The sequence below is a fragment of the Eretmochelys imbricata genome, chromosome 15 (assembly GCF_965152235.1).
Source record: "Eretmochelys imbricata isolate rEreImb1 chromosome 15, rEreImb1.hap1, whole genome shotgun sequence".
Taxonomy (NCBI): Eukaryota; Metazoa; Chordata; order Testudines; family Cheloniidae; genus Eretmochelys; species Eretmochelys imbricata.
In genome coordinates, this window is record NC_135586.1 from 8,227,286 (window position 1) to 8,248,118 (window position 20,833).

Consider the following 20,833-nt stretch of genomic DNA (forward strand, 5'->3'; position numbering starts at 1 on the left):
AGGGTGTTTTGTAGGTTGGTTATAAAGTCCAGAATGTTAGTTCCTGGAGAAGGTGTAAATCCCTCCCATTGCTGCTTCACCAACTGTAATGGTCCCTTAACCTCGCGGCCATATACAAGTTCAAATGGTGAAAGTCCTAAACTGGGATGTGGTACAGCTCTGTACGCAAAGAGCAACTGCTGCAACACTAGGTCCCAATCACTGGAGTGCTCATTTATGAATTTACGTATCATGGCCCCCAAAGTTCCATTAAACTTTTCCACCAGGCCATTTGTTTGATAGTGGTAAGGGGTGGCAACCAAGTGACTCACCCCATGGAGCTTCCCAAAGGCTTTCCATGTTCCTGCCAGGAAATTAGTTCATGCATCTGTAAGGATGTCGGTGGGCCAACCTATCAAAAATGTCTGTTAGTGCCTGGCACACACTTTTAGCCCTGCTGTTGCTTAGAGCTACTGCTTCTGGCCATCAGGTGGCAAAATCCATGAAAGTCAGTACGTACTGCTTTCCTCTGGGTGTCTTTTTTGGAAAAGGACCCAGAACCTCAATGACGGGGAGTGGCTGCACAGGGGCTTTGACCTGGTCTTGGGGGTTTTCCACCTTTTGGCACACCTCACAAGACCAGACATAGGTGGAAACATCCTTGCCATTCCCTTCCAGTAGAACTACTTTTCCAAATGGTCTTTGGTTCTGTTCACCCTAGCATGGCCACTAGGACGATCGTGGACTAAGCTTAAGAGCTTTACCTGGTACTTAGTTGGAATTACCAACTGCCTCTGCGGATGCCAGTCTTCCTGGTGTCCACCAGAAAGAGCTCTCTCTCTCTCGTATAAAAGTCCTCTTTCTACAACAAACCTGGATCTATTAGAAGAGCTGAGAGCCAGTGGGTTGCTTCGTGCCGCCGTCCAAGCTCTCTGGAGGCTTTTATCTGCTTCCCGTTCAGTCTGGAACTGTTCCCTTGATGCTGGAGATGTCAGTTCCTCATTGGATTGTGGACCTGGGCTTGATCCCTCTGGAAGCAATGCAGGGGACGGGGCTGTTTCCGTTGACTGTGACCCGCTCTCCGCTGGTGCACTATGTTGGGGTTCAGGCTCCGGCTGAGCCTCTTGTGCAGGGTTATCTGCTGCTGCCAGTGCATGTTCGGTGGGGCCCTCTGGTGTTGGTGTTGCAAACACTGGATTCAGTGCTGGCAATGGTTCTGGTGCTGGTTGTTCCGCCGGTTAAGGTTCTGAGACTGGCTCTGTCTGGGTCTCTGTGACTGGATCCACTACTGCTGTCGCAGACATTGGCATGGGGTCCGGTTCCATCACCTCTGTCTGGATCTCTGGTAACATGGACTGGGCCCTGGTAGAAGTCTCAGGAACAGAGCTGGGTGTGACAACTTGCTTGGCCTGACCATTCCCACCCTCTTAGCCAGCTTTACATGGTTGGCCAAGTTTTCCCCCAGCAGCATGGGGATGGGATAATCATTACAGACTGCAAAGATCCACATTACTGACCAACCCTTGTACTGGACCGGCAACTTGGCTGTAGGCATAGAATCATAGAATAGCAGGGTTAGAAGGGACCTCAGGACGTCATCTAGCCCAACCCCCTGCTCAAAGCAAGAATAATCCCCAACTAAAGCATCCCAGTAAGGGCTTTGTCAAGCCTGACCTTAAAAACTTCTAAGGAAGGAGATTCCACCACCTCCCTAGGTAACGCATTCCAGTGTTTCACTACCCTCCTAGTGAAGAAGTTTTTGCTAATTACCAACGTAAACCTCCCCCACTGCAACTTGAGACCACTACTCCTCGTTCTGTCATCTGCTACCACTGAACAGTCTAGAGCCATCCTCTTTGGAACCCCCTTTCAGGTAGTTGAAAGCAGCTATCAAATCTTCTCTTCCGAGACTAAACAATCCCAGGTCCCTCAGCCTCTCCTCATAAGTCATGTGTTCCAGTCCCTTAATCATTTTTGTTGCCCTCCGCTGGACTCTTTCCAAATTTTCCACATCCTTCTTGTGGTGTGGGGCCCAAAACTGGACACAGTACTCCAGATGAGGTCTCACCAATGTCGAATAGAGGGGAACGATCATGTCCCTCAATCTGCTGGCTATGCCCCTACTTATACATCCCAAAATGCCATTGGTCTTCCTGGCAACAAGGGCATACTGTTGACTCATATCCAGCTTCTCATCCACTGTAACCCCTAGTCCTTTTCTGCAGAACTGCTGCCGAGCCATTCGGTCCTTAGTCTGTAGCGGTGCATGGGGTTCTTCTGTCCTAAGTGCAGGACTCTGCACTTGTCCTTGTTGAACCTCATCAGATTTCTTTTGGCCCAATCCTCTCATTTGTCTAGGGCCCTCTGTATCCTATCCCTACCCTCCAGCATATCTACCTCTCCTCCCAGTTTAGTGTCATCTGCAAACTTGCTGAGGGTGCAATCCACACCATCCTCCAGATCATTAATAAAGATATTGAACAAAACCGGTCCCAGGACCGACCCTTGGGGCACTCCACTTGATACCGGCTGCCAACTAGACATGGAGCCATTGATCACTACCCATTGAGCCCAACAGTCTACCCAGCTTTCTAGCCACCTTATAGTCCATTCATCCAGCCCATACTTCTTTAACTTACTGGCAAGAATACTGTGGGAGACCATGTCAAAAGCTTTGCTAAAGTCAAGGAACAACACGTCCACCGCTTTCCCCTCATCCACAGAGCCAGTTATCTCGTCATAGAAGGCAATTAGATTAGTCAGGCATGACTTTCCTTTGGTGAATCCATGCTGACTGTTCCTGATCACTTTCCTCTCCTCTAAGTGCTTCAGAACTGATTCCTTGAGGACCTGCTCCATGATTTTTCCAGGGACTGAGGTGAGGCTGACTGGCCTATAGTTCCCAGCATCCTCCTTCCCCTTTTTAAAGATGGGCACTACATTAGCCTTTTTCCAGTCGTCCGGTACCTCCCCCGATCGCCATGAGTTTTCAAAGATAATGGCCAATGGCTCTGCAATCACAGCCGCCAACTCCTTTAGCATTCTCGGATGCAGAGCATCCGGCCCCATGGACTTGTGCTCGTCCAGCTTTTCTAAATAGTCCCAAATCACTTCTTTCTCCACAGAGGGCTGGTCACCTCCTCCCCATGCTGTGCTGCCCAGTGCAGTAGTCTGGGAGCTGACCTTGTTCGTGAAGACAGAGGCAAAAAAAGCATTGAAAGTACATTAGCTTTTTCCACATCCTCTGTCACTAGGTTGCCTCCCTCATTGAGTAAGGGGCCCACACTTTCCTTGACTTTCTTCTTGTTGCTAACATACCTGAAGGAACCCTTCTTGTTACTCTTAACATCTCTTGCTAGCTGCAACTCCAGGTGTGATTTGGCCTTCCTGATTTCACTCCTGCATACCTAGGCAATATTTTTATACTCTTCCCTGGTCATTTGTCCAATCTTCCACTTCTTGTAAGCTTCTTTTTTGTCTTTAAGAGCAGCAAGGATTTCACTGTTAAGCCAAGCTGGTCGCCTGCCATATTTACTATTCTTTCTACACATCGGGATGGTTTGTCCCTGTAACCTCAATAAGGATTCTTTAAAATACAACCAGCTCTCCTGGATTCTTTTCCCCCTCATGTTAGTTATTCTCCCAGGGAATCCTGACCATCAGTTCCCTGAGGGGGTCAAAGTCTGCTTTTGTGAAGTCCAGGGTCCATATTCTGCTGCTCTCCTTTCTTCCTTGTGTCAGGATCCTGAAATTGACCATCTCATGGTCACTGCCTCCCAGGTTCCCCTCCACTTTTGCTTCCCCTACTAATTCTTCCCAGTTTGTGAGCAGCAGGTCAAGAAGAGCTCTGCCCCTAATTGGTTCCTCCAGCACTGCACCAGGAAATTGTCCTCTACCCTTTCCAAAATTTCCTGGATTGTCTGTGCACTGCTGTATTGCTCTCCTAGTAGATATCAGGGTGATTGAAGTCTCCCATGAGAACCAGGGCGTGTGATCTAGTAACTTCCGTTAGTTGCCAGAAGAAAGCCTCGTCCACCTCACCCCCCTGGTCCAGTGGTCTATAGCAGACTTCCACCATGACATCACCCTTGTTGCTCACACTTCTAAACTTAATCCAGAGACACTCAGGTTTTTCTGCAGTTTCATATCGGAGCTCTGAGCAGTCATACTGCTCTCTTAGATACAGTGCAACTTCCCCCACCTCTTCTGCCCTGCCTGTCCTTCCTAAACAGTTTATATCCATCCATGATAGTACTCCATTTATCTGAGTTATCCCACCAAGTCTGTTATTCCAATCACATCATAATTGCTTGACTGCCAGGACCTCCAGTTCTCCCTGCTTGTTTCCCAGGCTTCTTGCATTTGTGTATAGGCACCTGAGATAACTTGTTGTTTGTTCTGCTTTCTTAGTATGAGGCAGGAACCCTCCCCTTTCGTGCTCTCCTGCTTGTGCTTCCTCCCGGTATCCCACGTCCCCACTTACCTCAGGGCTTTGGTCTCCTTCCCCCGGTGAACCTAGTTTAAAGCCCTCCAAACTAGGCTAGCCAGCCTGCTTGCGAAGATGCTCTTCCCAAAAGAGTTTGACTTGAACGATAGAACAGTCACTTGGACCTCTGGGTCAATTAAGCTGGGGTCCACTAAGGATTGGTGGATAGCCGACACTTGTGCTCCAGTGTCCCTCCAAGCTGTAACCTTCTTCCTGCCCACACTTAGTTTCCCTCCGCTCTGAGGGTATCTGGGAGGCATCTGGGCCTGAGGACCTCTGGTGTGATTCCGGTGCAATGAACCGTAATCTGTTGGGGTTCTTCGGGCAGTTGGCCTTTACATGCCCTAGCTCATTACATTTAGAACATCGCCCAGCTGACTGGTCACTGGGGCGAGGTGGGTTGCTGGAGAACAGTGTGGCGGGATGATAAGGTGTCTGGAGTGTTCCTTGGGGTGTAGTTGGGGCCTTGGGCTGCCCCCGGGAGTAGCGTATGGTCTGAGGGTGTCCCTTTTGGTATACGCTCAAACTGCCACCAGGGTTGTTCCTTTCTCCTCCCTCCACCTGTTTTGTTCCGGTTTGCCCCACCTCTCTGGCGGTCTAGGACTGCTCGTATTGATCAGCGTAAGAAGCAAGATTTTCTGCTGAGTCCATTTTCTTATCCCATAAACACTGTTTTATATCATCCTTGGACATATTCAGGAATTCCTCCTTTATCATTAAATCCCGCATTCCTCCAAAACTAGTTACATCCCGTCCTTTGAGCCATTTATCAAACAGATCCCTCATCTGGTTTACATAAGCCACATTACTTAGTCCAGGCCTTCTCTTAAGGGTTCGAAATTTTACTTTAAGTTTCAGGTATAACTTTAAATTGTTTTAAAACCAAATCCTTGACTTTATCATAGTCAGAAGCCTCAACAATAACAATAGGCATCTTGTTGAATATTTCCAGACCTCTTCCAGTCAATTTTGCGACCAATGTGGTCATCTTGTGAGCGTCAGGAATTTTATGGAGTGTGCACAGTCTCTCAAAGGTGAGAAAATATTCAGCAATATCACTGGATTCATCATACTATGGACATAGTCCCTCCCATTTGTGGATTGTTGGGAAGGACTGTTAGGGTTATTCGGTATATTCTGCTGAGCCCTTGCCTTCTCTATCTTCAGTGCATGCTTCCTCTCTTTTTCCCTCTCCTCCATTTCTTTTTCTTTTGCCTCCATAGCTCTCCTGTGGGTAGACTCTTGGGCAGACTCCTCTGTCTTTGCCCTTTTTCTTTTGCCGCCATAGCTCTCTTGTGGGCAGCTTCTGCCTTCACCCTGGCTTCTTCTTTGGCTGCTTTGTGCATCAATCTCCATCTGTCTGAGTTCTACCCATCTTTCATGTTCCTTTTGTCTTTCCTCAGCTTCCAATCTGGCTAATTCCAGTTTCCGTTGGACACTGCTTTCTGTCCTCCTATCTTCTTTGTGTTTAAACTAGCCATACCCGAGAGTTAGAAAGAAAGAAAAAAAACCTTGAATTGTGAATTCCCAATTTGCTGTGCTGTAACCTGAAACCTTTGCCTCTGATAGCTGTTCTCAGCCTACAGAAAAATCCTTTTATTAAAAAACTAAAACTTCTGCCTCCAAACAAAGACAGAAAACCCTCTAGCTGCTCTCAGTTAAAAAAAAAACTAAAGCAAAAAACCTCTTCAGGTCTGTGCTTCTGGTTCAAAATGATCCCACCACGCTACCACCAAGTCAGGGTTCCTTCCCCACTCTGAACTGTAGGGTACAGATGTGGGGACCTGCATGAAAGACTCCCTAAGCTTATTTTTACCAGCTTAGGTTAAAACTTCCCCAAGGCACAAAGGTTTTGTCCTTAGATTAGTTAAAGGCTGCCACCACCAAGTGATTTAACCACCAGTCAGGGAAGGACCACTTGGAGTTCCTAATTCCCCAAACTCTCCCCTCCCAAGCCCTTACACCCTCTTTCCTAGGGAGGCCTGAGAATAAACAAGATGAGCACAGACCAGCCTTGGATTTTTAACATCCAAAAAACCAAATTAGAGTCTTAAACAAAAAAAGATAATAGAACAACTCTAAGATCAGAATGGAAGATAATCTCACAGGCAGTTAGAGTCAAAACAGAGAATCCCTCTAGGCAAAACCTTAAGTTATAAAAAAAAAAAAAATACACATTTCCTCCAGCACAGCGAATTTCACAAGCCAAAACAAAAAAAACTTAATGCATTTTCTAGCTAGATTACTTACTAACTTTACAGGAGTTGGACGGCTTGCATCCTTTATCTGTTCCCGGCAAAGGTATCACACAGACAGACAAAAGCCTTCTCCCTCCCTCCAGATTTGAAAGTGTCTTGTTTCCTCATTTGTCATTTTGGGTCAGCTGCCAGCCAGGTTACCTGAGCTTCTTAACCCTTTACAAGTAAAAGGACTTTGCCTCGGGCCAGGAGAGATTTTATAGCACTGTATACATAAAGGTGATTACCCTTCCCTTTATTTTTATGACAGAACCTGATAAGAAGAGCCTGTGGAGATACTAGCACTGATTTGAGGGGGAGGGAGAAGCTTGTTAAAACTAAGTTACTTAGAGCTTGTCTACACTTACAGCACTGCAGCTGCACCACTGTAGCACTTTAGTGAAGAGGACTACACCAATGGGAGAGCTTCTCCCATATACGTAGGTACTCCAACCCCCTGAGAGGCAGCAGCTACACTGATGGGAGAAGCCCTCCCATTAACATAGTGCTGTCTACACCGGGAGTTAGGTCAGTATAACTGTGTCCAGACCTGAAGTATAATTGCTACATCAGTGCCACACAACCAATTATTCAACAGAACAACCCACAGATACTTTCTTAAGTGGGTTCTTTCAGAATTAATAGTCAAGTCATTCATGTGATTCCAGCTGTATAAAAAGATCATACAAATAACAATGAAGATTTCTGGATTGCAAACATGGTATTTCCCTCAAACTGTAATAATCTACAGTCATACCAAAACAATTCAAATTTAAATATTGTCATAAATATGGCAGCAATCCCAAGGAAAGTTTGCCTAAACTGTTTAGATTTGTGTGAAACTTAAATGATGTCTGGCTTAATAAATAAAAAGCTAAACTGAAATCCTTGCACTGAAAAACCAAAAACTTACCAGAAGGTGTCAGAAAGCTTATTTTCAGATATCCCACAGCATAGGACTCATGCTAATGTAAGATGATGTAAGTAACTGAAGTCACAATAGAAACATGATACTAGCTGTCATTATTAGTATCACATGCCTTTCATGCCTCTGGTGCTTATTTTCTGATTGTCTGTATGCAGACGGAATGTACCACAAAGCTTCAATGTCATTTTGGTGATGTGGTAAATGAAATAGCTATAGTACAGCAGGCTACTTGTATTAGTTTATCTGTCTCCACCTGATCTGAAGCTCATTTTTAAAAAATGGTTTTCCCCCTTCCCTGTCAGTAGCTAGTAACTTCAGAGGGAAAGTGACAGGAGAATATTTATTTTAGGGATGGAGGACTGCAGAAGGAGAAACCATGGGGGACTAGGATGCAACACAGAACTGGCAGGATTGTAATACCAAAATGATAACTACAATAAAAAGAGTTACAATCTCATGTAATCTAGTAAACAAAGGAATGCTCTTTCATATAAAAGATGAGTGTTTAGTTATGTGTTTATTGCAAAGTACATTTGTTCCAATCGTATATAGCCTTTCTGACTATTCAAAAGATTAAGATATACCAAAAGAAGCATATGCAAGTTGGTAAGAGGGAGGACACAGAAGCACAACGTATTATATAGCATATTTTTCAGTGAAAAGATTCATAGTATCTCACTGGTATATTCACAGAATATAACCTGGAATATTATCATTGGGTAATAAATACATTTTTTTAATCTTACTTCACTGAATGAAAAAAGCCCACATAATAAATCATCACTCCACGTCCAGTCAGGATTGTGACTACAACATGAACTCCCAACATAAAATATTTCTACATCCTTGTATATAGTAAGTGCGGCAAGTGAAGAAACTGATACCTACAAAATAATGTAGAGGTCCCTTGGTGAGATTCGATCCTAGAAAATGCACATTTCATAGATACAAATTATTTTTTATTTTGTTAATATTGGAAAAAACTAAGTATCTCCTCAATGTAATGAAGTGAATTCATCCACCAGTGCAAGATGACAGAACTTCAGATCATTCCAATAAACATTCTTGAAAGTACCAAAGAAACAGCTTGAATGCCAACATCTCTCACAACTGACTCTTCAATATAATGAAATAAATTTTCCTAGAACCATCGGGTTCTCAACCTTTTCCTGAGATACCCCCACCTCCAAAAGGGTAAAAAAATGCCAAGACCCAGAGGGCGGGGGATGCCTCAGGGCTCTGGGCTTCAGTCACCAGACAGAAGGAGGATGAGGGCTTTAGCCCCATGGGGCACCAGGCAGGGGGTGGGGCCCTCCACTAGGTGTAGTCTGACTTCTATTTGAGGGGGCCAGTTCCGCACAGCAGTGCCCAGGGACGGAGCACCACCTCTACCCCGACTCACCTTCAGCAGCCCACCCCCTAGCCTGTCTGGGTTGGGGGGGAGGGAACACAACCAAAACTCGTAACTCAAAGGGGGAGGGGGCACTCAGCTCAAAAAGTCTGAACCCCACTCAGGGTGCAGGCAGCTGTGTGCAGACAGGGGGGTAACTCAGGGTGCAGGGAGAGGGATAGCTAGGGGCTATGTCCCAGCAGAGGGCACCCCTGGCGGTCACTGCTCCCCCAGGACTCTGCCTGTATGAAATTTTAGTTTGTACTGACTTCACTACTACTTTTTATGTAGCCTGTTGTAAAACTAGGCCAATATCTAGATGAGTTGATGTACGCCCTGGAATACCTCTGCATACCTCCAGGCGTACATGCATCCCTGGTTGAGAACCACTGGTATAAACCATCCAAGACACATGGCTATCCAGCCTCTCTTTGAAAACCTCCAGAGAAGAAGCTTCCACAACTTCCCTATGCAATTTATTTCATTGTCCTACTGTTCTTCCAATTAGGCTTCTCCTAAAATGTTATCTACATCTGCTATGCTGTAGTTTGAACCCACTGCCTCTTGCCCTGCCCTCTGTGGCAAGAGAGAACACTTTTTGTCCATCTTTTTTATGGCAGCCTTTCAAGTATTTGAAGACCGCTATCACATTCCCCCTCAATCTACTCTTTTCCAAACTAAATCTACCCAGTTCCTTCAGCCTTTGCTCATATAGCTTGCATTCCATCCCCTTGATCATCTTTGTCATTTGCCTCTGTATCCATTCCATTTTTTCTACATCCTTTCTATACAGAGGTGACCAAAACTGGACACAGTATTCTCAATGAGGCCTAACCAGCACGAAGTGAGTGGCAGTATCACCTCCCATGACTTGCATGCTATGCCTCTGTTAATGCAACCAAAAATTGCATTTGCTTTTCCCAAATGGAACACATTTTTATTTTAAGAAAATGTTAGAGATTCAGATTAAACTAAAAATCTGCTTCAGTGAAAGAAATGGATACCTGTATTCTAGTAATCTCCTAAAATTCTATTTTAAACTATGTAATAATCACATTCTTATATGCAATAGCTTAATTTCCCAAAAATATTTTTAAAACAAAATCACAAAATCTTGGCCAAAATTAACAACTCCAAATTTTAAAATCCAACTTGGAGTTACAGTATAAAGGAAATGGAGTTATACACTATTAAGTGTATTTTTAGAAGTATTGCAAATAGACATTTTATATCTTTCATTGTTAAAAAGTGGATATAACAAACTAAAATCATGTGCCCAATCCTGCTCCTAATGAAATCAATGGCAAACTCACAACTACTGTATGTTTTTAAATCTTGCTTTTAAGGTTTTTAACATTTTCCTGAAACTATTTACAACATGGAATAATTCTATAGGCATAGGTTAGTTCATAAGCCTGTGACGTATTAGATTTATAATTACAATAATGGAAGCACTAAGCAAACATTTCTACCACTGGTCATTCACCAAGTTTTTAAAACTCATACCCTTAACAGAGATCCATTAGACTGTGGAATTAGCTCCATGGGAAATTGTGGAAGCCCATCATCAGAGTTACTTAAAACTGGAAACAATCTTTCCTTTGCAGAGAATGATCAAGGTAACTAATAAAACTACTTCCATTTCTAGCTCATTATACCTTACTATTTATATTGTATGTCCTAAATTAGCGTAGAAAACTAGAAGATTTTTTAGATAATATAAAATCATCTTGACTAAATTTAGATGGAACTTTAGACACATAATAAAGTATACTGTAACACCTACGAAGTACGCCATCACTGAATGGTAGATATAACTCACTAATGTTGTGGAGATAGCACTATGCTGGCCAACAATATGGAATCTGAATCACTGCATTTATGGTAAACAGCTACAAGTAGGGTGTTGTATTGGTTAAATTGTTAGCAACTCCTTATGAGTGGGTAGGGCATCAAATGACCTTCAGCAAGTGGTCATTTGACCTCTAGTCAGTGTCAAGAAATGACTTCCTGAGTATCTCCATCAGCTATCACCTTATTTCTTATCTTCCCTTTTTGAAGGAAAAACTACTGAGAAGACTGTTTTGAGTAATCTGCCACCATCTGGACTTCTTCGATTTCCTTGATCCCTAACAAGTCTGGTTTTTAGTGTCAGAATGATAACTGAGACTGCGCACATTGGCTGATCTCCTTCTAATGATGATAATGGTAGGTGATCCCTGTTGATATTTTTCAGTCAGTCAATTAGTATTCTTTGATACCAATGACCATGAGAGTTTGCTGGTTTGCTTGTGAACTCTGACTGGAGTGAGTGATATCACTCCAACTATTCTGCTCTTTCCTGCAGAGGATCTCTCAAAGAATCCTTTTGGGCAACTACTCATGTCCAAAACAATGTAATATCTTTCCTGCAAGGTTCTATGAAGTTCCATCTGATCTCCTAAACGTGCATAAGGTCTGCAATATGATTTGCACTGTGGTCATAATCAGCTTTATGTTTTGTTTTCATCAAATGCAATCCTATGTTTATCATCTATGCTTTCTCAGGGCAAAACACTCAGGTCCTTTATTAAGTCAGAATTCCCAATAAAACTGAAACTTAGGTGAGAACAAATTGGCTGAATCTCCATTTGGAGCAGAAAACATTGGGAAAAGATCTTGAAAATATAGCAGGTGTGAGTCTTGCCTTCATCATCGATGCTTAGAGGGGATTATCCACTTTTTGCTCAAGAAGTTGGTAAATTAGATTTTCTCCTGCCAGCTCTTTGCCATCTGCCTTTTTTTAAATCTGCATCCTATAAGCTGTTTGCAATGTTTTCTCATGGACCCAGATTTCACTACAATAACCTCTGCCTTTGTCACAGCCAGAATGGATTATTGCAAAGGTGAACCGTATTTGCATGACACAGACCAAGTTTCAATAGAGAAATAGTCTGGTGGACTATCTCCCACTTCCTATCATGAGTCTGTTAATTATTTCACAATATCCCTGCAGCAGCTCCAATAACTGATTACTCAAAAAAGTAAAAGCACAGAAGTATTTTAACTTCTCTAATTATACGGTTTTATCGTTTTTGAATAATCAAACTGTTTTGGATTTTCATTTAGTCTGCCTCTTCAGGTGCTCCACAGTTGCCTAGTGTCCTATACACACTACTGCCCCTCTTCCACTGCTCTTCTGAACATACCTTTCATATAGTAGATCCAGTACCACTGGCGAATAATCACTCATCTCCCACTAGCAAAATCCAGTAACAGCTCACAGCACCTCTCCCACTGGTGACTCTAGTCTCTCCTCCTATGAGGCAATGGCCCATAGCAGAAGCACTTCGGTAAACTCCATGCTGCTAGCTCAAGTTTCCTAAACTCTGAATCTTGCTTCTAATACTAGAGCAACAAAGACTTACCTTACTAGACTTCAGGGCTCAATAAAAGATCCACCCTTTATAAAACAATCATAGGAAAAGGGAGAGAAAAACAAAAAAGAAGTGTAAGGGAAACAGGGTAGGGGACAATCTTTTTTTGTTCATCTCTGAATCACATGATGCTGCATAAAGTTATTTTTTGTTTTCAAATGATTAAATTATTTTGCTATGTGTGCAATGAAGTTAAGAAAGGTGAATTTTAGACCTAAAATAAATACTTATTACTTCATTTCACTAGTAAACAAGATCTGTATCTTGGGGTTTTTTTTTTGTTTGTCCACAAAAGATATTTTATGTTAAAAGAACATCAATAACTATTGCATTTTAGTCATATAGAGAGTAGATCCTAAAAACCCTTACTCCCACATAAGTAATCCTTAGTCATTTTCATAGTCAATTAACTTCAAAGACTATTTGCATGAGTAAGGTTTACGCATGTGAGGAAGGGCTGCAGAACTGAGCCCACATTTGTAGCATTTTGGTATACTGTATTCAGAATATTTGCTCTTTCAAAAAAGTATTAGCCAGCTATAACAATAACATACTAAACTCATACATTATTCCACATAGATATATTACTACCTACATAGACATGTTTCCTTGCAAGAGTCAGATATCGCAGTCATTGTGTGGCACTGTTATTAATAAAATAAAATCTCTAACACCATGTGCTATAAACAAGAGGATTCTAAACAAAAACATGTTTCAGTAAGCTAAACTATTTTCACACAGAACAGATTATACTGTAAATACTAAAAAAATCCACACTTTTAACAGCATTCTGAAGACAAATGTATAAAATGTTGTTTTTATTGTAATATCTGCCTACACTGGGAGCAGAGCTACTAAGTTCTCAGGAAAAACACATAAAAATGGTGGGCTTTGTGGGGTGTTTTGTTTTTCACTTGATAGGCAATATGAATGCTAACATTGTGGCACTGTGAATTTCTGCTTCAGTTCAGCAATGATATGATTGCGTGCCTGTGTGTGTTAGTTAAGATATATATAACATAATACACACACACACACAAATAACAGTCCTTCATACCACTATTATGGACAAGTTTCATGCAACATTAGCTATGGTATGTTTGAGATCACAATCAAGCTCTGGATAACCATTCTGCATCGAGATTAAGAAAAAGTATAATTCAAGATAAATATTACAATGTCCTAATTTCAGTGATCTTGAATGAAATGTCATTTCTATAGCATCACCACATAGGAAAAACACTGTGTTCCATCCTTGTGCTCATTATGGAAAACCACGAACTATCAGAAAATCTCTATTTAAAAAACAATAATTTCAAGTACAAGGATTCAAAGTAAATCATCATGCCTATCAATCTCCTTAAAAATAATCTACACATGATAAACAAAAGTTCAAAAAGCTAATTTTATATCAAACAACAAAAACACTAAGTTAACAAGTCACATGCTAATGATGGGATTAAAAAAAAAAAAGGCTGAAGGTTTTTTGAATATTGTAAAGCTTCTGTAGCTACTTCACTATTGTAATTATTCCATCAAGAATTCCATGTTCTGTTTAAGGCAAAGATTAATGCAAGACTAAGGTAAAAATGAACATGGTACAGCTAAATTACACTTCTTCTAATAACTGGGTTGTCTTAAATCAATATTGCACTAGTCTTGTTCCTAAGAACTACATTTTGTGCTGGAAATGGCCTAACCTGATGCTCACTTTAGATAAGCTATTACCAGCAGGACAGTGGGGTGGGAGGAGGTATTGTTTCATATTCTCTGTGTATATATAAAGTCTGCTGCAGTTTCCACGGTATGCATCTGATGAAGTGAGCTGTAGCTCACGAAAGCTCATGCTCAAATAAATTGGTTAGTCTCTAAGGTGCCACAAGGACTTCTCTTCTTTTTAAGAACTACACTGCTTCACAAGAACCAAACCAATACACAACAATTCTGTATATTTTGTTCTGTTGTATTCAGAAGATAATCTACCAGCAAGAGCTCCTGTAGTTTATAATCTGGTCTACTGTAGTTTTAATACTTCATAAATTCTGACAAATTTAACAGTTTGAGGGTAAAATGTCAATGCCTGTGACCAAACATTTTTAATTAATATTCTCCTTGTCAATACTCTTTAATGGTACATTTATCAATAAAGTTCTAATAATTAGTAATGCAACTGAAAAAATGGAACATCACATTAATATTTGAGTTTGCTAATTATACTGCAAGCTATGCTCTATAAAATGCTACTGTCACTTATAAAGTTACTATTTAAGGACTATACTTTGCAACACCTTATTTCGTGCATATCTCCAATAATTACTCACATGTGTAAGGGTCTGCAGAATCAGACATATTACAAAAAAAATACCACTAAACTAGGAGATATATATACACACACACACACACACACTTACGCTCAAGTAATAGCTAGAGGCAAACCATGTTGGGGCCCCATTGTGCTAGGCAAAATACAAAACAATTACAACACAGCTGTCCTCTGATCCCGTTACAACATGTTTAAAGTCTAAAGCATGAAAATGACTCTACCTTGGTTAAGTGACCCATTTAAAAACGGTTAGGTACTGCCCACACCTACAAATTTTAAGCCAAGTTATGCCTTGCAAACTACTTTGTGTTAAATAAAAACATATCTACAAACAGTTGTTTAAATGTTATTTGATATTACAGAAAAAATGTTTGGGAAACTGATAAGGTGGTTTTAAAAGCCCAAATTTGAAGTGGAATAACCTTACCATAATCTGATTGTATAGAGGCTTTTATACATCAGTCTGAATGCACTTAAAAGGCACTTTTAAAAGCAAACTCCATAAATGTTTGTATTTTTCTTTCACTGACATTATACATACAATTAAAAAAAATTGCTGCTCTATAGAAGTTACTTAGTATAAGCTCTGGAAAAAAAAAAATCTGAAAATCTAAGCTTTGTAATTCATGCTACCATATACCAAGAATTATTTTACCTGTGATGGACTGACAATGGGACAACAACTATACCACGTATACCTCCCAAAACTTACTAATCAATTTCCTAAACAAAAGAGGTGAATGAAGTTGTTATGGTTTTGGGGGTTTTTTTTGTTTGGTAGGTTTTTTTAAACTAATATTAACTGTTCTTTAATTTACTGGTGACAATCTTTCCTGATACAGTTGATTCTCTTGTATTCACTGGTTAGCTTTTCTTAGAATGCAAGACTGGTGTGCACAAACCACTTTTTACCATTGCTGTATCTGCAGGCATATACTAGGGGTACAAAAGCATTGCAAACATTAGCATAAGTGCAAGTTTCAATAATGTTACATAGCTCTGAAAGTGGTTATAACTCAATAAAAAGCCAAAAAGGATGGTATTTGTTATTAACAGACACCCAAAAGCCTCGTCAGGAGGATCAGGATCCCACTGTACAAACACATAGCAAAATAAAACCTCTTCCCCAAAAGAATTATATTCTCATTAAAGACAAGGCACAACATGTCAGGAACAAACAATCCAAAGGAAGATATTGAGGATTGTGCATGGAAGAAAGACTGAGGTTAACAATAATTAAAGAAAGAATATCATCATGTGGCTACAGAGGCTAGCAATATGCATAACTAGAAGGTTCTGAGTTAACCATATTTTAACATCAGCGTTTTTAAAAATTTCCTACTCAACAATTCACATTCTTTTTTCCACCTCTTGAGAAAAGTAAACCTGAATTCTATTATTGTGGGGGGGGGGGGGAAAGAGGGTGTATTTGTTTTTTTTATTTCCTCTCCCACACCACCTGGAATACAGGCTATACCCAGTTGCTTTCCACCTTATCTTATGAGTTACCATTTCACCAATAAACATCCTATACTCTACCCCTCCTCCCCCTTGGGTAGCTATTGTGGACCCAAGAGTTCTCCCCTTCACTCCACTAACGTCCCTGCAGCTATAGCGTACAATAAAGCAAAAAGGCATTTTCAAATAAAATGTCACTAATACAGACAGCAAGTAATTGTTCTTTCTATTCATATTTAATTAAGATTAAAAATCTGTAGTTAGTTGCAACTGTTCAATCTGAACAATTGATATCTTAAGTGTTGTAAGATTAAACCATGCAATCTAAATACAAAGTGAAAGTTGTCAGCTACCAGTGAGATGGGAAGATATCATCTATGTTATCAAGCCATCCAGCATGTTGCATTTTCAGCTAATGCTTTTCTTGCAAGGCCAGAAAAAGTCCCCTCTCCGCCCCCCCCCCCCCCCATCGGTGCAGCGGGGGAACGGCTGTAAAACCATAAAGACAGCTGACGTTCAGACACAAGAGCCCAGAGTGCAAGTCCTACAGATAACCACATTGCATGAACTGTTTGCTGCTGAAATGGCGTTTGTCATTACGAAAGATGAGGGGAAAAAACCCACACGCAGTTGAAGAGGCACAAAGCACAAGGGCATGAAGTGCCAAAGCAGGCAGGGGCGGGGAGAGAAGACTGTTTACCCCAGGAGATGGTCACACATGCAGGCAGCACAGGCAGGGGACACCCAATCCGTTGCCTTGACATCTCGTATTCAGATCAATGCAGCTGTGTGGGGAACGCACGCTTGCAACAAACGATGTTAAAGAGCAAAATAAACACGGAGCTGAGCCGCGGGGAGGGGCTAGCGGCGGAGCAGCCCCACGGGCCCAGCGGGAGGGAGCAGCCCCACGGGCCCAGGCTATAAAGCCCCTGGCAGCTGCACCGAACAGACAAAGTTGCTGCGCCGCTGCTCGAAGGAGCAGCAGGGTCCCTGTGTGAGCCCCGACTAGCCGGACTTCGGCCTTCGCGCTCACACCCCCCTCCGGGCACTTACCAGCGAGAAGAGGTTGGAGTGACAGTCCTCCAGGCTGGCCCCGTTCGCCACCCAGTTCGCCGCTGCAGTCATGATCCTCGGCGAGCCCGGCCACCAGAGCGGGGCATGTCTGAGGAGACGGGCCCGGCAGGAAGGAAGAAGCGCCCGGGGCTCCCTGGGTCAGCCCGCTCCGCCTGTCACAGGGGCCGCCGCCGCCGCAGTCCTGCCCCTCGCTGTGTCCCCAGCACAAGCACCAGCCCGAGGACGGGGCAGTGACCGGCAGGGGGCGCTCCACAGACTGGGGCCTCGATCCGCCTACCCGCCCCCTGCCAAATAATCCACGGCAAGCCGAGCCGACCGGCCCGAGGCCCGCCGCCAAGGGGCTCCGGCCGCCCTCCGGCCCGGCGCTCCCAGCCCCGGCCGCCCCGCTCCTCCGCGCGCCGCTTCGGCCCCCGGTGCGGGGCTCGCCTCAGGGGGTCTCTTCCCGCGGCCCAGCTGCGGCCCCTGCAGGGGGCAGCTCAAGCGGGGGGGCCTGGTCCGGGCCCCAGGCAGTGGCGGCGGCTGCTGACGGGGGGCGCTGTCTCGGCTGCGGCCGTGTCTCCTCCCCTCCCCGCCCGGCCGCCCCTCGCTGCTGCCGCCGCTGGCGGTGGGTGGATGGTGTTTTCCTGCTGCCGCCGCCACCGCCTTGTTTACGCTCCGCGCGGGCCTCCCGGTGCTGGGGGCGACCGGCGGCAGCCGCGGACCAGAGCGCGCGCGCTGTCCCTGCCCGTCCTCGCCGCCCTCGGCTTGGCCCTGCCCGCCCGGCGGCCCCGCTCGCCAGCTCCTCCTCACACACTCGCCTCTGCCTCTCCACTCTGACAGCAATGGCGGCCGCCAGGCACAGTGCGCCTCGCCATTGGCCGCCGCCGTACCACGTGAGCCGTTCTGAGCGGAGGGGGAAGCGACCGCTCAGCTCCCTCCTCCGTCTCCCCCCGCCCGCTGCCTCCGAGACGTTCCACTGGGGGCGCTGTAGAGCAAGGAATACGCCGCCTTCTGCTGCACTGGGTGGGCCCCCAGCACCTAAGGGCCCGCTTCCCATGCAGCAGGTGGTTCCACACCCACCTCCTACAGAAGAGCAGGGCCAAGATTCAGTACTTCAGCTAGGGCTTGGGAGTAAGGCCCAGAGCTGCAAAGCCAGTGCAGCTACTAGGCAAGAGTGCCAAGAGCTGCGATAGAGCCCTTATCTCCCCCTCTAGTCCTTAGTTAGGGTACTGCTGGTGCGGACACCTATGTTACAGCTCTGCTTCAAGAAAAGGAGGACTTGGGGCGCCTTAGAGACTAACCAGTTTATTTGAGCAGCTCAAATAAACTGGTTAGGCTCTAAGGCGCCCCAAGTCCTCCTTTTCTTCTTGCGAATACAGTCTAACACGGCTGCTACTCTGAAGCTCTGCTTCAGGAACTAATGGCTATAGCCAGACATAGGTCACCTGTACTTTAGTCCTTCCCATCACCCACACTCAATAGCAGCAGGGGAAGCAGTTAGCAAACAGCCTCCCTGAACCTCTCCTTCCTCATCCATAAAATGGGGATAATATGTTTTAGAACAGCCAGTCCATGCTCCATAAATATTTCACCTTATTATCTCAAATTCATATTTTCAGACTTTTTAATACAGTCTCTTACAGTGAGGGCTTATAATAACTGAAATAGTCCAAAGTCATTGTCTATGATAATACTGAGTGGTGTAGACAGAAGTAGCTTTTTTTAAAGAGTGAGTGGCTACAGAGCACCTGCCCACACACAAATTTCACATATGGGATCCTCTATGGTAGGAGGGAACTAGCACTGAGAGGGCAAGGTGCATTGCTTCTCCCCTTTAAACCTGTAACGTGAAGGAAATTTTCATATTTAGAGAGAAATAAATATTTGTCACATGATGTGCATATATAAAGAAACTCCAAAGTTATTTTAAAAATACAAGCTATTCTGAGTATCTACATTCAATAAAATGAGAACTACCAGCTCTAAGAAATGCCATTTTTACTATATTTTTAAACAGCAATTCTTACAAAAGTCCAGGCCCAATGTTGCATGTTTAGGTTTGTGCTGTTGGAAAGTTTTTATAGCAAACATTTGTCTGTATTGTTTACACTAAACATTCCACTGAACTTGAGTATACCTGAAAGTTAAACTGACTATAAACAACGGACTGCAAGGGAATTCAGGACCTAGGATAAAAAAAAAAATACAAAAACAAACCGCATAAATAGCCAGATGTGAATATTTGATGTTTCAACTTAAATATTTTTTCAGTTTATAAACATTTCTCAAGTTCACAATGACCCTTTTATACTACCGTAGAAGCCTTATTTGTCCAGGCAGAATAGGACTGTACTAATTGGATTTCTCATTGGCTACCAGAAGGTATCAGGAGTGGTGGTGTTAGTGTTTAATATGTGTGATTAATTTACATTCACTTAGCAACCCACATTACAGCTTAAAAGTATTGAATGTACCACAATTTTAAATGATCTGTTTTTCAGTAAGAAAAGAGATTTTTCTCAGTCTTGCTTTGTATCAAAGTGTCAAGATGGAAGCTTTCTACATCACACTTTTTTTTTAAGCAAATTTACTCTTTTAATTTGTTGTAACGATTAGCATCTATCTTATAATACTAACAGAGAAGAATTGAGTGTACGTCAAGAATGTTTGTTTGGAAGAAAACTTGTGTAACAAATCCATAGCCACATACAGACCACACAGCTGCTATCTAAACTGCACACATGCAACGCTTGGGATGGAACTTAGACTCTTGGTCTCCAGCAACAAAGGACAAACTCCACTAACAGTAATAATCATAGAACTAGAAGGGACTGTGAGAGGTCATCTAGTCCACTCCCCTCTATTCATGGCAGGATTAATTATCTAGACTATTCCTGACAGGTGTTTGTATAACCTGCTCTTAAAAGTCTCCAGTGATGGAGATGGTTGGTTTGACAGGATTTGTTTTTGACAAATCCGTGCTGACTGTTACTTATCACCTTATTATCTTTTAGATCTTTGCAAATTGATTGCTTGATTATTTGCTCCATTATCTTTCTGGTACAGAAGTTAAGCTGACTGGTCTGAAATTCCCTAGGTTGTCCTTATTTCCCTTTTTATAGATGAGCACTATATTTGCCCCTTTCCCATCTTCTGGTATCTCTTCAGTCTTCCATGACTTCTCAAAGATAATCGCTAATGGCTCAGATATTTCCTCAATCAGCTCCTTGAGTATTCTAGGATGCATTTCATTAGGCCCTGGTGACTTGAAGACATCTAATTTGTCCAAGTTATTTTTAATTTGTTTTTTCCCTATTTTAGCGTCTTCTGATCCTACCTCATTTTTACTGGTATTCACTATGTTAGATGTCCAGTCATCACCAACTGTGGTGAAAACCGAAACAAATGTCATTAAGCACCTGTCTCATTTCCACATTTTCTGTTATTTTTCCCACCTCATTGAGCAGGGCTGGATTATCTGACAGGTAGACTAAGCACATGCTTAGGGCACCAAAAAAAAAAAAAGGGGGTGGGGGGTTGATATTTGATATTTTTTAAAAAGC

At 43.1% G+C, this 20,833-nt stretch overlaps 1 protein-coding gene across 1 annotated transcript in view; it reads right to left on the bottom strand.

The window, feature by feature from the left end:
* MED13L (mediator complex subunit 13L) overlaps nucleotides 1–18,096 on the bottom strand; it is a 445,177-nt gene extending 427,081 nt beyond the window's left edge. The window contains exon 1 of the mRNA XM_077834666.1: nucleotides 17,271–18,096. Within this exon, the coding sequence (XP_077690792.1) occupies nucleotides 17,271–17,342 (72 nt within the window). The 5' untranslated portion in view covers nucleotides 17,343–18,096. The remainder of the gene's footprint in view (nucleotides 1–17,270) is intronic.
* Nucleotides 18,097–20,833: the final 2,737 nt, after the last annotated feature.